Raw genomic sequence first — 15,493 nt, 5'->3', positions numbered from 1 at the left:
TGGATATGAAATGGCATCTTATTGTGGTTTTGATTTGCATTCCCTGATGGCTAGTGATGTTGACTGTTTTCATGTCTTCATTGGTCATTTGTTAATTAATGGTTGATATCTTTGCAGAAATGTCAATTCAAGTGCTTTGTCAGTTTTTAAAATTGGCTTATTTTCTGTTGTTGACTTTTAGGGATCCTAGAAGGATATTCTACAATCCCTTGTAAGATATGTGATTTGCAAGTAGAACTCTCCAGTTCTAGGGTTTTTACTCAGTTGATAGTGTCCTTTGATGCACAGAAGTTTTTAATTTTCTTGAGGTCCAACTTGTCTGTTTTATGTTACCTGTGCCTTTAGTGATCTATCCAAAGAACCAATGCTGTAAAGCATTTGCCCTATGTTTTATTCTAAGAGTTTTATAGTGTTAACTCTTAAATTTATGGTTTTGATCCATTTTGAGTTAATTTTGTATGTGGTATGAAGGGTCCCAATTTCATTCTTTTGCATGTTGTCCATCTGTCCAGTTTTCTCAGCACCATTTGTTGAAAAGACTGTCCTTTCCCCATTAAATGGTCTCAGCACCCTTGTCAAAAAATCATTTGAGGTTATTATATATGAAACTTTATTTCTGTAGTTTCTGTTCTCTTCTATTGATCTTTATGTCTGTCCTTATGCCAGCACCACACTGTTTTGGTTACTCTGGCTTTGTAACAGTTTCTGAAATCAGAAAGTGTCAACCTCCAACTTTGTTTTTTCAAGGTTTTTTTTTTTTTTTTTTTTGACTCTTCAAGATACTCGTGAAGTTCCATATGCATTTTTTTCCATATGCATTTTAGAATGGACTTGCCAATTTTTGCAAAATTTGTTTTTGGTAGTCCATGAACATGGGGTTTCCATTTATAGGTGTCTTTAATTCTTTTAATAACTTGTAGTCTTTAGTGTAGGAGTCTTTGTCTCCTTCCTGAGTTTATTCCTTTTTTTTCCCTAAGTTTATTACTAAGTATGCTTCTTTATGCTATTGCAAGTGGAATTTTTTACAGTGTTTATCGTTAATATATAGAAAAACAACTCTGTGTTGATTTCATATCCTACAACTTTGCTGAATTTGTTTATTAATAGGGTTTTTATGGTACAATCATTAGGGTTTTATACACATCAAATGTAATCAGTGAACAGAGAAAGTTTTACTTCTTTGATGCCTTTTATTTCTTTTTCTTGCCTTATTTTTCTAACTTGGAATTCCAGTACTATGTTGAATAGAAATGGTGAAAAGGTGAAAGGGGGCATCCTTGTTTTGTTCCTGCTCTCAGAGGAAATGCTTTCAGTCTTTCGCTATAAAATATGATATCTGTGGGCTTTTCATATATGATCTTTAGTATGTTGGGGTAGTTTTCTTTTATTCTTAGTTTTTTGAGTTTTTATCATAAAAACGTTGAATTTTCTTAAATGCTTTATATGCATTCATTGAGATGATCATGTAGTTTTTTTTTTCCTTTCATTCTGCTAATATGGTGTGTTTATATATGGTGTTTTGCTAATTGATCTGTGTTTATATGTTGAACCATCTACATTCTAGGAATAAATCCCACTTGATCATGTTATATAATCTTTTAAATATACTGTTGATTTTGTATTGCTAGCATTTTATTGAGGATATTTGTGTCACTATCCATCAGGGTCTGTGGTTGATCTGTAGTTTTCTTGTCGTATCTTTGTCTGGCTTTGGTATCAGAATAATTGTGGCCTTAGAGGACGAGTTTAGAAATGTACCCTCTTCAATTTTTTGGGAGAGTTTGAAGAGGATAGATGTTTATTCTTTGTATGTTTGCTAGAATTCACTAGTGAAGCCATCTAGTTCTGGGCTTTTCTTTGTTGAGAGGCTTTTGATTACAGAATCAGTCTCCGTACTAATTCCAGGTCTATTCACATTTATTCGTGATTCAGTCTTAGCAGGTTGTGTGTTTCTAGGAATTAACAAATTTCATTTATGATCCAATTTGTTAGTATACAGTTGTTCATTGTACTCTCTTGTGATGCATTTCTTTCTGTAAAAACAGTAGTAATGGTCCCACTTTCAATTCTGATGTTATTTATTTGAGTCTTCTCTGCTTTTTTTTTTTAGTATAGCTCAAATTATGTCAATTTTGTAGATCTTCTGGAAGAACCAACTTGGTTTTGTTGATTTTCTCTATTGTTTTCTATCTCTGCTATAATCTTTATGTCATTTCCTTTCTTTTGCTAATTTTAAGTTATGTGCTCTTTCTAGTTCTGTAAGGTGTGAAGTTAGGTTATTGATTTAAGATCTTTCCTCTTTTTTAATATAACCATTTACATTATTGATTTTCCTTTAATCACTACTTTCACTGCATTTCATGAATTTTGGTATGTTTTGTTTAGTATGTTTTATTTTCCTTTGTCAAGATATTCTCTAATTTCCCTTGTGACTTTCTCATTAACCGGTTGTTTAAGTGTGTTGTTTAATTTCCACGTGTTTGTAGATTTCCTAGTTTTCTTTCTGCTATTGATTTTTAGTTTTAGTTTCATTCTACTATGATCAAAAATGATACTTTTTATGATTTTATTTTTATTTATTTTATTTTTTAAAAAGATTTTATTCATTTATTTGTTCATGAGAGACACAGAGAGAGGCAGAGACATAGGCAAAGGGAGAAGCAGGCTCCCCGCAAGGAGCCTGATGTGGGACTCAATCCCAGGCCATGGGATCATGCTCTAAGCTGAAGGCAGACCCTTGACTGCTGAACCACCCAGGCTCCCTATTTTTTTATTTTTTAAAAATACTTTATTTATCTGAGAGAAAGCAAGAGAGCGAGAGCACACAAGCAGTGGGGAAGGGCATAGGGAGAAGGAAAAGCTGACTCCCTGCTGAGCAGGGAGCCTGATGCAAGACTGGACCCCAGGACCCTAGGATCATGACCTGAGGCGAAGGCAAAGGCTTAACCGACTGACTGAGCCACCCAGGTGCCCTGATTTTATTTTTTGATTAAGACTTATTTTGTGGCCTACTATATGGGCTGTCCTGGAAAATGTTCCATGTGTACTAGAGATGTGTATTCTGCTTACGTTGGATAGTGTTCGTAATACGTCTATGAAGTCCATTCAGTCTGTAGTGTTCTTCCAGTTGTTTGGTTCCGTATCAGCCTTTTGTCTGGTTGTTCTGTCAGTGGTTTGATGACTGTGTCTTGGTGTGGGTCTCTTGGGGTTTTTCCTTCTTGGACTTTTTTGAGCTTATTGTGCTTGCATGTCCACATCTTTCCTCAAATTTGGGGAGTTTTTGGCCATGATTTCTTCAGATAAGCTCTACGATCTTTTCTTCTTGAACTCCCATAATGTATATATGTTGTACTACTTTATGATGTTCCTCAAATCTCATATTCTGTGTTCATTTTTCTTTGTTTTTTTTTTTTTCCTTTTGTGCCTCAGACTCAATAATTTCAAATTTCCTGTCTTCAGATTCACTGGTTCAGATTTCACTGGCCTGGTGGGAGTTTTCCATTCAACCACTGTAGTGAATTCTTCAATTCAGTTATTGTATTTTTCAGTTTTAGAGTTCTTATGTGGTTATTTCTATCTTTTTGTTGATAATATTATTTTGTTTCTATATCATTTTCCTGATTTCCTTTAGCTCTTTGTATTTTCTTCTTTGAGTGTATTTAAAATAGTCTTTTTACACTCTTTGTCTAGTAAATCTGAAGACTGTATTTGGAGATTTATTTTTTCCTTTGAAAGGGCCATGTTCTTTTATTTCTTTATATGCATATGTTCTTTTTTTGAAAATTCAGCATATAAAACATCTACCTCTCATAGTCTTTGTAGACTGGCTTCATGCTGGGGAAGAATTTCACTAATCAGCATAGCATGAAGGTTTGAGGTTCAGTTTTCCTGTATACAGGGCTGTTTTCAAGTGTGTTAATAAATTCCTTAAGGATTTCTCCCTTGCTTCTTCTTGGGACCTTAGCTGTTATGTTTTATTCTTCTACCTGTAATTGCTTGCAGATTTGAAGTCCATTTTCAGTTTTCACGAGCCATGCCCACAGTTTCTCCTGGCTTCGCTGAGTCTAAGGTCCCAGCCACTTTTGGCTATCTGTATAGTCTGTGTTAGACATCACAGAGACAAGTCCCTCAGGCAGCCCTCAGTTTAGAACACTGCAAATTTGGTCTCTGTGCTCTTTCTGTTTTGTGGAAGGGAACTGGGGTCCAAACTGCTGCTCAACCCTTACGGTGCCTTGGAGCATCAAAGAGTGGGTGAGGTAAGGGCCATTAAAAATGTCACAGAATTTTCTAATATTTTAAATGTGGCATTTTCTTCGTTGGTCATGTACTTCATTGTTATAGATCTTTGACCAGTTTCCAGAGCTCCTATTAAGTTATCTTACTACAAGAGTGTTGAGCTTCTTGGATATGTAGATTACTGCTTTTCATCAAATGTGGGACATTTTTGACATTTCTTCAAAAAAATTTCTTCCCCCTTATTCTCTTTCCTTTTTCTCATATTCACACTATATGTTGACATGCTTAGTAGTGTCCCATATTTCTCTGAGACTGTCCATTTTTCCTCAGTCTTTTTTTCTCTGTGGCATCAGGTTGCACACTATCCATTAATCTATCCTCAAGTGTGCTAATTCTTTCTTCTGCCAGTTTAAATCTACTGTTGAAGCACTCTCGTGAACTTTTCATTTTAGTTATTGTGCTTTCCAACTCTATAATTTCCATTTGATTTTTAAAAAATAATTTCTGTTACCTTTCTTCATCTCCTTAACATAATTTTATTTAATTCTTTGAACATATTTGTCATGGCTGCTTTGTATAGTTACTACGACATGTGGGCCTTCTCAAAGGCTTTCTCTTGCCTGCTTTTCTTCTTGTCGATGGATCCACTTTCCTGTTTCTTTGAAGTACCTAGTAGGTTTTTTTTTTTTTTAATTGGAACCAGGCCATTTTAGGTGGGATATTAGAGCAACTCCAGATACTGACTCCTCCCTCTCTGTGGCTTTCTTTTTTTATGATTAAAAAAATTTATTAGAGAGGGAGAGCTCAGAGGGAGAGGCAGACTCCCCACTGAGCAGAGAGCAGGATGTGGGGCTCTATCCCAGGACCTTGACATCACGACCTGAGCCAAAGGCAGATGGTTAACCAGTGGGGAGCCACCTAGGCACCCCACTGCAGCTTGTTTTTGTTTGCTGGTTTATTTCTCTACAGTAAGTTGGCAGGATTATTTTAGGGAAGTTTATTTCCACTGAAAGATGGAGCCTCTGATGTCACTTCTCAGAGTGTGCCCTCTTGGATATGTGCACAGTCACCCTGGAGTGAGAGACATTTTAGCAGGGCTCCAGTTGACTGTATTATGCTTTTCTTTGTCTTTTTTCTTTTTAATTTATTAAGTTTTCGTTTTAACTCCAGTTAGTTAGTATACAGTGTTTTTCAGTTTCAGATGTATGACACAGTGATTCAGCAATTCCGTACAGTCTCGGAACAGGTGCAGTCCTTAATCCCCATCACCTGATTTGTGTTAGGTTTTCTGTCTCTTGGTATCATACCCAGATGTTAGGCCCTTCTGATTGAAGGCTAGTTGCTCTATTGTTCTTGACAATGTCCTGTGAATTTTGAAACAATTCACACCATACATGGACTATTCTTAACGATCTCTGTCCCGGTTTTCTCTGGTAAACTTGCTGGCTTGCAGTTTAGCCTGGTTAACCTAAGGAAGCTACCAGCCTTCTCTTTGTTGCTTACCACCAAAATCTCCACTGTTTCCAAGAGTGCCTTTAGATTTGACCTTCCCCACAGTCTATTTCAAATACAGGCATTTCTTTTGGATAGAACTTGGGAGCTCTTTGATCTTCTAGTTTACCTCTTGCCCCTGGGCAAAATCTCTGAGACCTTGCTTCAGAGCTCGGGGTAGGCCAGTGACCTGGTTCTCTTGGAGTGCCAACCCTGCTTTATGAACAGGGTTCTGGGTGGGGACTGTGACCTCTGGTCTTCTTGGCTTACCTCTCTCCGCCTGAACCCTCACTTTACAATGGTTTCAGCCTGGGGTAGAGCCTTTGCTCTGTGAGTGGGGCTTGGGTGGAAGAAGGGAGGAAAGGAGCCCCATGTCATTAGCCACACTCTCCAGGAAGGTAGCCTTTGCCACGGAGAGCTCTGGGGAGACTGAGAAGTAGTCTCTGGGGAGACTGCCTCTTCTGGTGCCAGCAACTGCAGGGCTTAGGGAGCCTTGTTTTCTTGTCCACACTCACCTAGGTGGGGCTCCTATCAAGCTGTCCGAGGGCAGAGGAGGGAGGAACAGGAACACTTTGTTCTTATTGCCATCTACCAGATCTTCTACCACATCTACCACATTTCATTTGCTGTGTGCCCTTTGGACAATTCCCAGAGACTTTAAATGGCTGGGTTTTTTGTTTTCTTTCTTTAATAATCTTCACCAGTTGTGGATGTTTCACCAGGGAGCAGGTGTGCCAGGCCCCCAGTGTCTCCATCTTGGAAGAGAAACAACCAGCTTTATCTTGGGGGCTGAGGGCACTGGAAGGTGTTAAGTAATGATGATGAGTGGGTTATAAAACACCTCTCTGTGGTTGTGACTTAGAGAACCGGATATTTACTTTGGACACGTTTATGCCCCTTTTTCATAACTGTCGAATTTTTGTGAGAGTAAAACCCCAGGTAAATTTCTGTTACAGGTTAAAGAACTGTTTTCTTCTCTGGGAGTTGCATGTAATATCTTGGAACTGGATCAAGTTGGTAAGTAGAAAGGGTAGGTAGTATATACTTTTGTTGTAATAAACGTCAACAGGATTGACTACTTTCTATTTGCTTTGTTCAATTCAGTTATCTCTTGTCTCTTTGGGTTGGGTGAGTTGTTTTTGTCTACATTCACCCAGGCAGAAGATAGAACTCTCTATGGCAAATAATTTGGTGTAGATTTTTTTTATTTATATACTTTTCATATTTGAGAGACATTAGCAGGAAGAAGATGTATAAACTGCTAACCCTGAAGTATATCAGGCATTTCATGTGTATCTGCCAACTTTCTGGCAAAATAGATGAAGTTGTGTTAGTTGAAAAGAAGCTACTGCGTTTCCTCATTGTATTATGCAGGAGGTGGAACACATTAAGTTTTTACTTTATACTTTTTGATTTTTGTCATCATGTGTCCACCCATCTAATGTTAACCAACCATTTTACACACACATGTGATCTGCAAGGGTGCGAACGGGGTGGTGAACAGAAAAGAGTTTGATCTTTGCCTTCACCAGACTTCACCAACTCCTTTTAGCCTTGTATCCTAAACAAGCAAAATGTTCTTAAATCTTTGAGACTGCTACAGTGTATACCAAATAGGGCAGTCTTAAGTAGTGGTGGCCTTGTTTTATTTTTAGGGGTAGAGGAGACATTTTGGACTACGGATCATAAAGAGTTTTCAAATGTAATTGTAGGAAGTATTTTCTGAGTTATTACAGTTGAAGCAGTTTTATCCCGATATTTGCTCTTTAAAGAGGATTTTTACTTTTTGTCGTGGCATGGCCATTGAATGATATATTAAAATCTAATTTAGAAGGGTTCTTTTTAAATGAATTTGTAGATTTGTCTTTATCCTTTTAGGTTGCCTTTGAAAACGGGCATTTCCCCTTCCTGAGTAATCATTTCATGAAGTTATATAATATGTAAATACCGATCCTTATGGGTGTGTGCATGCGAGCATCTGGTGTTGTAACACTTCTGTTCAACTCCCAGAAGTTTCGAACCCTTTTGATGTTCTTATACATTTAAGTCTTTATTCTTCAGATGATGGAGCCAATGTCCAGGAAGTACTGTCAGAAATCACTAATCAGAGAACTGTACCCAATATTTTTGTGAATAAAGTGCATATGGGTGGATGTGACCGAACTTTCCAGGTAATAATATGTTTTTAACGCCATTTGTTCAAGTTTGTTTTTAAATCTGCCTGAAGGGGGAGAAAATGACTGTTAAAAAGGAGTCTATTCATTTGTCTTTTGGAAGTTGAAAAAGCAGAGGATGGTTATCAGATAATCTTGAAAGTGGTAATAGGGCAGCCCAGCGGGGTCTCAGCGGGGGTTGCTCAGTGGTTTAGCACCGCCTTCAGCCCAGGGCGTGATCCTGGGGACCTGAGATCGAGTCCCATGTCGGGCTACCTGCATGTAGCCTGCTTCTCCCTCTGCCTGTGTCTCTGCCTCTCTCTCTCTCTCTCTCTCTCTCTCTCTCTCTGTGTGTGTGTGTCTCTCATGAATAAATAAATAAAATCTTTTAAAAAAAAGTGGTAATAGATAAAATTGATGTTCCTTCTTAAGTTAGGTCCTTGTTTTATAACTACTTCCTTTTACTAAAATTCTGTTCCCTTGTATTTTTTATGTATGTGTGTAAATGGTAGTAATCAGTGATTTAATGCTTATATTTGAGTCTTTAACTTAAGATTATGTTTTCTTGGGAAAATAGATTGTCTGGATTTATGTTTATCTATGATCAACATCGTTATTTATTAGCAGCCTGCTTCATTAGTTCCAGAAGCTACACCCCAGCTCACGTGGTGGTATGTACCATAATTGGAGGCCTGTAAACACCTCAGGAAATGCTGGTCTTACCATTCCTAACCTGGAAAAGATGTCAGAAAAGATGCAGAGTTACCAATTCCATTTCATAGTGCACGACAGATGCTTAGGAGACATATTTTCCTAAGGGCACCTAAGAGTAAGGAGCCCAAAGGGATCCTAGAAAGACTGTGCCAGAAGCCTCCATGGGCATGCATCCTTCTGGGGCCACCTGGCATGTGCTGAGTCCAACAGTTATATAGTGTTCCCACTCTGCTCTCCAGGATGAGCTAGTGCCACATGGTGTTTCCAAAGCCAGCTTCATGGGATAGAGCACCCATCTTAACATAAAGAAACTATTGCTACATCATGTATTGAATGCCTAAACTTGCCTGAGTTACATCTGATCATAAAGGGGGCCAAGTGAGCAGGAGACTATTGTGCAGAGTGGCCTTCTGACCATTCCTGAAAGAAAAAGGAAAATTTTGTGTTGTATAAGGAAGTTTACCAGGAAGCTGCAAAATTTAGGTCAGTTTATGAGAAACCATGTAAAATTTGATGTGCATGTCCAGCTGATGATGCATATGAACTGATTTCAAAATAAAGCCTGGCACAGGTGAGCAAAAGACAGAGGATCTTGAAAAATGGTACTTGGCTATTATACTCAGTTAACATATTTTGATGATAAGACCAAGGAAAAGCCTCGTTGGACATAGAAACTGTGACCTGTGGGTCATTTGACACATATCTAGCCATCAGGTGATAATGAACAAAAATATATGTACTTAGCATACATTGTATCTGTTGGAACCCTATCTGAATACCATCTAGATAAATTTACAGTCCAAACTTAGATGAATTAGGGACTGTTTCTAAGAGTTTTAGAAAAGCTATTACCATGGGCTGATTCAACATCAGGTACAAAGAAACAGATTAAAAACAGGTCATGCCTTCGTCTCTCCTTTGATCCATAGGCCCATCAGAGTGGCTTATTACAGAAGCTCCTTCAGGAAGATTCAGCATACGATTATGACCTCATTGTCATTGGGGGCGGTTCTGGTGGCCTTGCATGTGCTCAGGTATGAAAATAATGAAACCCAGAGATGATTTTCCTGGTGATTGCCATGAGTGCTTCTATAGCTACTTTAAAAAAGCGAATTTGGTGTTACGGACCAAGCTTTTATCGTATTAATAAAGAGAAGGGACTGTGTTCTTGCACAGTAGTTTCCTTTCAGGGAGAGAAAAATGGGGGGGTTGTCAGGAAAATGACAAAATCTTTATATGTTGCTTTTTTTTGTAGGAAGCTGCCATCTTGGGAAAGAAGGTTATGGTGCTAGACTTTGTAGTCCCATCGCCTCAGGGCACATCCTGGGGTAAGCAGTTTTTCTTTGTTATGACTCTTCCTTTTCTGCTCTTTAGACTTCTTTGGCTTTCCTCAATTTTGTTAATCCTCACTGTAGTCTCAAAGGGTGTAACAAGCCTGTGTCTAGGTGAGGAAAGTCTCCATGAGGTCACATAACTGACCTAAGAGCGCATAGTTCACAGGCAGTGATTTGGGAAGATAACATAAAAATAATGGAGGAAGATTTTGCAAAAAGAAAAGATTCCATGACTCCTGGATTCTAACACTCATGCCATAATGATTGTTGCCCATGGGCGCCAGTGTTTTCACTTAGTCGCAATCACAGAGTGTACCGTGTGGTGCTCACCTAAGTTTGCCACAACATGGTTTTGTGTTTCTGCGTCAGTTTCATAGCTGACTCTAACGGCTGCCTTGACTCAGTCAAGTCAGTGTGTGTGTGTGTGTGTGTGTGTGTGTGACATTGCCCAGGTCCAGTCACTAAAGTGCATGGGGAGCTTCCAGCTGTAGATGAGGACATTCACCTTAATAGAACACACAGATTTTGTGCTGGATGTTTCCTGTTGACGCGTCAAATCCATTCTTCATGTCTCTACCCTGCGCTATGCCCCAGAAAGCTGATGAATTGGCAGCCTTGCCCTCTAGCTTCCAGTTGGGCTCCACCAGTTAGTGGTCACAGGAAGAGAACCGAAGAAAGGAGGACAGTGGAGCTGGGGTCTTCATTCCTCCAGCTCCGTCCGTGCTGTCTCTGCAGGCATGAAAGGCCACCCCCCCACCGTGGGCTGTGCCAATTGCTCCGTATGCTTGCCCCTTCACGTGGGGTCGGTGGTGGCCCACTCACTGTTTTGTCCCTCCTCGCTCTTCCTGCCCACACCCCTGTAATCACTTCTCTCTAACCTCTCCTCAGTTTCCTAGCTTGCTTCCTCAGTATCCTCTGTTTCCTGCCAGAACTCTGACAAAACATGAGAATCAAGTTTTAAAATTCAAATTTACTCAGAAAATTTTATTTTAGAATTTCATATGTGAAAGCTAACATTTCCTTCCAATATATGTTCCTTCTAACAGTTGTATGTTAAACAATTCGTGTGTGTACCTGTCTTTGCTTTCTTCCTCTCTCTTCTTCTCCTGCCCTCTTCCCTCTTTCTCTCCTGTCTAGAAATATCCTACTTCTCTGGATTACCAGAAGAGAGACTGTGATCAATGCGGGAGTCTTTGGACTCATACCCTGCACAGGAGCACTCAGACATGGCCTGTTTCATGCTGTTCGAGATTGAGAGTAGATGTCAGCAGGCAGCTTGCAGTGGACCTAATGTTGGCTCAGAGGAGGAGTCAGTTACAGAGAATAAAGGCTGGAAGCTGAGATTCCAGCCCTTGGTCTGATATTTGTTTCCTTAATCAAATGAAATTTTGGATTCTCTCCCTAGAAAGCTTTTCAAGTGTACATCTGTATTTTTGCTCATCTTTGAGTTTCCTTCACAGACCTTCAGTTGAAAAGTTTGGCTTAATCATTTGCACGTTCTTGTGGGCTGTGATGTTGGCCTCACAACCATCTGATCGTGTCATTTCCACATGTTTAACAACACCTTCTCTACACGTGTGTAGAACCATGTATACACCCACAGACACAGAGGAAACATTAAAACTGTTATCTTCTTTCTCAGGTCTTGGCGGTACTTGTGTAAATGTGGGTTGTATTCCTAAGAAGTTGATGCATCAAGCTGCCCTTTTGGGGCAGGCACTGAGGGATGCCAGGAAATTTGGCTGGGAGTACAGTCAACAAGGTAGGTAACAGTATATGGAAATACAGATTGGGCACCTGGGTGGCTCAGCCATTGAGCATCTGCCTTTGGCTCAGGTTGTAATCCGGGGATCCTGGGGTCGAGTCCCACATTGGGCTCTCCAGAGGGAGCCTGCTTCTCCCTCTGCCTGTGTCTCTGCCTTTTTCTCTGTGTTTCTCATGAATAAATAAATACAATCTAAAAAAAAAAACCCTACAAAACAGATTGGGAGGAAAGAAGAAAGAATGAGTTTCTTAGAGAAAGACTTACTCTTTTTATTTCTGTAGTCGAGTCTGAAATTGGTTTAGTGAATGCTCACTAGGACCCCACTTTGGCACAGAGGAGTCAGTCACCTGAAACCTGGCCCTGCTCTCAAGGGCTTTAGTGTCTTTGGCAGCCACAGCTGTTCCAGACTCTTTATAGAACATGAGAGAGGATAATTGCTATCTTCAGATTTTCTTCACATGTAAAGAAAATAGAATAGCCAGGGTCATCATTTGAATTTTATTCATTATTGCAATAACATATTCTATTTTACTGGTGGTTATATATGTCTTTGGTTAGTAAAAGATGGAAACCAAATTCATCCAATAAATATTTATTGGTTAGGCTCTGAAGATACAGATATGAGGAAAATACAGCCCCTGCCCTTAAGCAGCACACAGTCTGTTGGAAGAGAGGCAATTCTGTGCACTGTAATTCACAGTGAGGTTTTGAGCATTGCCTCAAGGAGCACTTAATGTATCCTTGGGAGTCCAAGGTGGGAGGTGATCCTTGAGCTGAATCTTGAAGGCCATTGAAGACAGGAAGCAGTGTGCTCTGAACTCTTGAGCTGTGAGAAAACATGTAGTCTTTGGTGGCTAGCAAATGGCTGGTGTGGAGAATGGGGTGGGATGCCGGAAGAAGCGAGATTACAGAAGCAGGTCGTGAAGGTTCTTAAATGCCATCAGAAGGAGTTATGATTGGCCCCAGAGGGATAAGAGAGTAATTGAGGAGTGTCAGCAGGGAAAGGAGCCTGAACCACAGTTCAGATTCTGGATCCCTCTGGTGGCACCTAGGAGGTTAGAAGGTTGAAGGTGGGGAGGGGGCAGGTCCAAAGATAGTCAGGTGAGGTGGAGTGCTGTCACCTAACCCAGAGGAGAAATGACCAGGCCTGGGCCAAGATTGAACTCTTACTGGAGAGTGTGAGGTGGATTTAAAGGTTTTAAGGCCTGGAATTGACAGGCTATAGATGTGGATGGGTGATTTTGTCTCTTTAGAATAACATATGTGGAATTTCTAAAAAACTTACAAAGACTTGTCTCCCCAGAGATTTTGAATGAGGACATGTGTACAAGAGCATATCCTTACTGGTGATTTGGCCAGGCCCCCCAGGTCACAGGTGGGGTGGAGGGTGAAGGAAAGGAAGGAATCCAGGAAGAGGGACTGGGTACAATGCAGTGTATTTACTGAGCTGGAGGGCACACGCAGGTGGGAGTTAGTGGCCAGTTGTGGTGGAGTTCAGCATCAAGAACTGTGGCTGGACAGATGTCCCCAGACACTCAGCTCCATGGAGAGATTCCAGTCCAGCTGTAGTACCAACTGGCTGTAGATAAGATGAAGTCTTGGCACTTGGCAATTTAACTTCACTTTCAAGAATCCTTCTCCCTGAATCCTTCATCTTGTATGGATTTTACCCAGCAGAACATCCTGGTGGAGTTCACTCTCTGGGGATGGCTTGTGCTTGAGTGAGGTCTAGGCAGGGCTGGGGTGTTTGCAGCCTACATTGTAGGTGGTGGTTGAAGTCTTAGGAGTTGTTCAGAGGGGCTGGGGAGACCCTGTGGATGGAAGAGAAGACAAGACAGAGACAGGATCCTGAGAAATGTTAATCCTAAGAAGTGGGTAAGGAAGATGAGGAAAACCCAGGAGAGTTGTCTCACAGAAGCCAGGAGGGCCTAAAATTTTCAGGAATAAGCCTTAAGAAGTCTCAGAGAACTGTCTGGAGGGAAATGGTGCCAAAAAGCCAAAGGGGATAGGGTTTGAATTAGGTATATTTTGGATTGGCAGGTAGCTAAGGTGTCTCTCTCTCTCTCTCTCTCTCTCTCTCTCTGTCTCTTTTAAAGTATGTATGTATGTTTGTATGTATGTATTTACTTATTTATTTATGAGGGAGGGAGAGAGAGAGAGAGAGAGAGAGAGAGAACAAGCAGGAGAAGGAACAAAGGGAGAGGGACAAGCAGGTTCCACACTGAGCACCAAGCCAGATTCGGGCCTCGATCCCCTGACCCTGAGTTCATGACTTGAGCTGAAATCAAGAGTCAGATGCTTAAATAACTGAGCCATCCAGGCGCCCAGAGGAGTCTCTTTTTAAAACTAAAAGCATTTATATCCTCTTTTAATAAGTCTAAAATACTCGAGGCCAAGTTAGGAGAAAACACTGAATGTCCCATAAAGGAGAAAGGCCACAAAGAGTGGAACTGTACACGCAGCCTGGGATTGGGACAGCCAGGCAGGGGTGTGTGTGCGTGACTCCTCATAGGAGGGTTCCCCACGAGCTGACGACTTCTTGTTGTGTCAGCCATGCCTGTGCTCACTGCCCCACACTGCTGGGGCTCTGCATGTTCAGGGAGGGGGGCAGCAGGCTGTATGCTCCCACCACTTTGCCTCACCCGAGGGGCCAGGTGATGTACTTAACTCATCTATGTGCTCAGTATTCCTAAATACTTTCTCATTTCCTCCAGTAGGTAAAATCTTGTGTTAGATTCCTCAAAGTTCCGCATATATGAAAGGCTTCTTAGTTAATTTTGAGGTGCTATACTAAGAAATACCTAGCTAGCCATCTCATAAAATTTGGGGCTGAGCAGGTTTTAGGCATAGGCTTCATGGAATGGCCAAGGGAAGTCCATAGAATCTAAGAGGTAAGAGAAAGGACCTGAAAGCATGTTGAAATCTTAGTCTGGGAGAATGTTCTAGATACTTCTGTTCTTGACATTGGTAGAGAAATAATAGATTAAAATAACTTTAAAATGTATATAGAATTTCCAGATCAGAAATTAAATATAGAACATCTGGGTGGCTCAGTGGTTGAGCGTCTGCCTTTAATTCAGATTGTGATCCTGGGATCCTGGAATCGAGCCTCACATTGGGCTCCTCAGAGGGAGCCTGTTTTTCCCTCTGCCTGTGTCTCTGCCTCTCTCTGTGTGTCTCTCATGAATAATAAAACTAAAATCTTTTAAAGAAACAAATTAAATGAGAAATTCTTAAATAGGTAGGAAAAGATATATCAGGGAAATGCAAACCAAAGCAATGGCAGTTAATACCAGGTAGGGAGACTGTAAGGCAAAAAAAAAAAAAAAAAAAAAAAAAGAACACACACACACACACACACACACACACATACACACAAACACATTGAGGAATTAGTGATTTAGCACTCTCCCCAAAATAGGGGAGCCAGTTTATAAGGTGCCAATCCCTGGACTTGCCATGTCAGAATCTCCTGGGGGAGCTCGTCCTGACTCCATAGGTTTGTGACAGGTGCAAGGCTTTGTAGATTTCAGTCTGATTCCTAGGGGATCCCCATGTGCAGGATTTGGGAAACCCTGATGCAGAGTGTCTTTTACAATAAGAACCAGAAACAAAAGGACAAGTGAAGTATGAATTTAACTGACAAGGTCCCTGGGAGAAATGGTTCTTAGCAGGTTACAGGAGTAGCTTTTCCAGATTAGAGAGGAGGAGATATCTTAGGATCTGAAGGCATGTGCCATGGGGAGAGGCTCATCACTGCTAGGTCATTACCTCCTGGGATTGTGGCAGGGGGTTTAGGA

General features: G+C 40.6%; 1 protein-coding gene across 1 annotated transcript in view; it reads left to right on the top strand.

Moving 5' to 3' along the window:
* The window catches only part of TXNRD3 (thioredoxin reductase 3), a 51,599-nt gene that overhangs the window by 5,189 nt on the left and 30,917 nt on the right, over positions 1–15,493 (top strand). Inside the window, exons 2-6 of the mRNA XM_072720127.1 lie at positions 6,684–6,744; positions 7,789–7,898; positions 9,524–9,628; positions 9,850–9,922; positions 11,571–11,690. Of these exons, the coding sequence (XP_072576228.1) occupies positions 6,684–6,744; positions 7,789–7,898; positions 9,524–9,628; positions 9,850–9,922; positions 11,571–11,690 (469 nt within the window). The remainder of the gene's footprint in view (positions 1–6,683; positions 6,745–7,788; positions 7,899–9,523; positions 9,629–9,849; positions 9,923–11,570; positions 11,691–15,493) is intronic.

The sequence above is a fragment of the Vulpes vulpes genome, chromosome 9, assembly GCF_048418805.1.
Source record: "Vulpes vulpes isolate BD-2025 chromosome 9, VulVul3, whole genome shotgun sequence".
NCBI classification, from domain to species: domain Eukaryota; kingdom Metazoa; phylum Chordata; class Mammalia; order Carnivora; family Canidae; genus Vulpes; species Vulpes vulpes.
The sequence above is the reverse complement of the archived record's forward strand: the minus strand, read 5'-3'. Positions and strand labels throughout refer to the sequence as shown.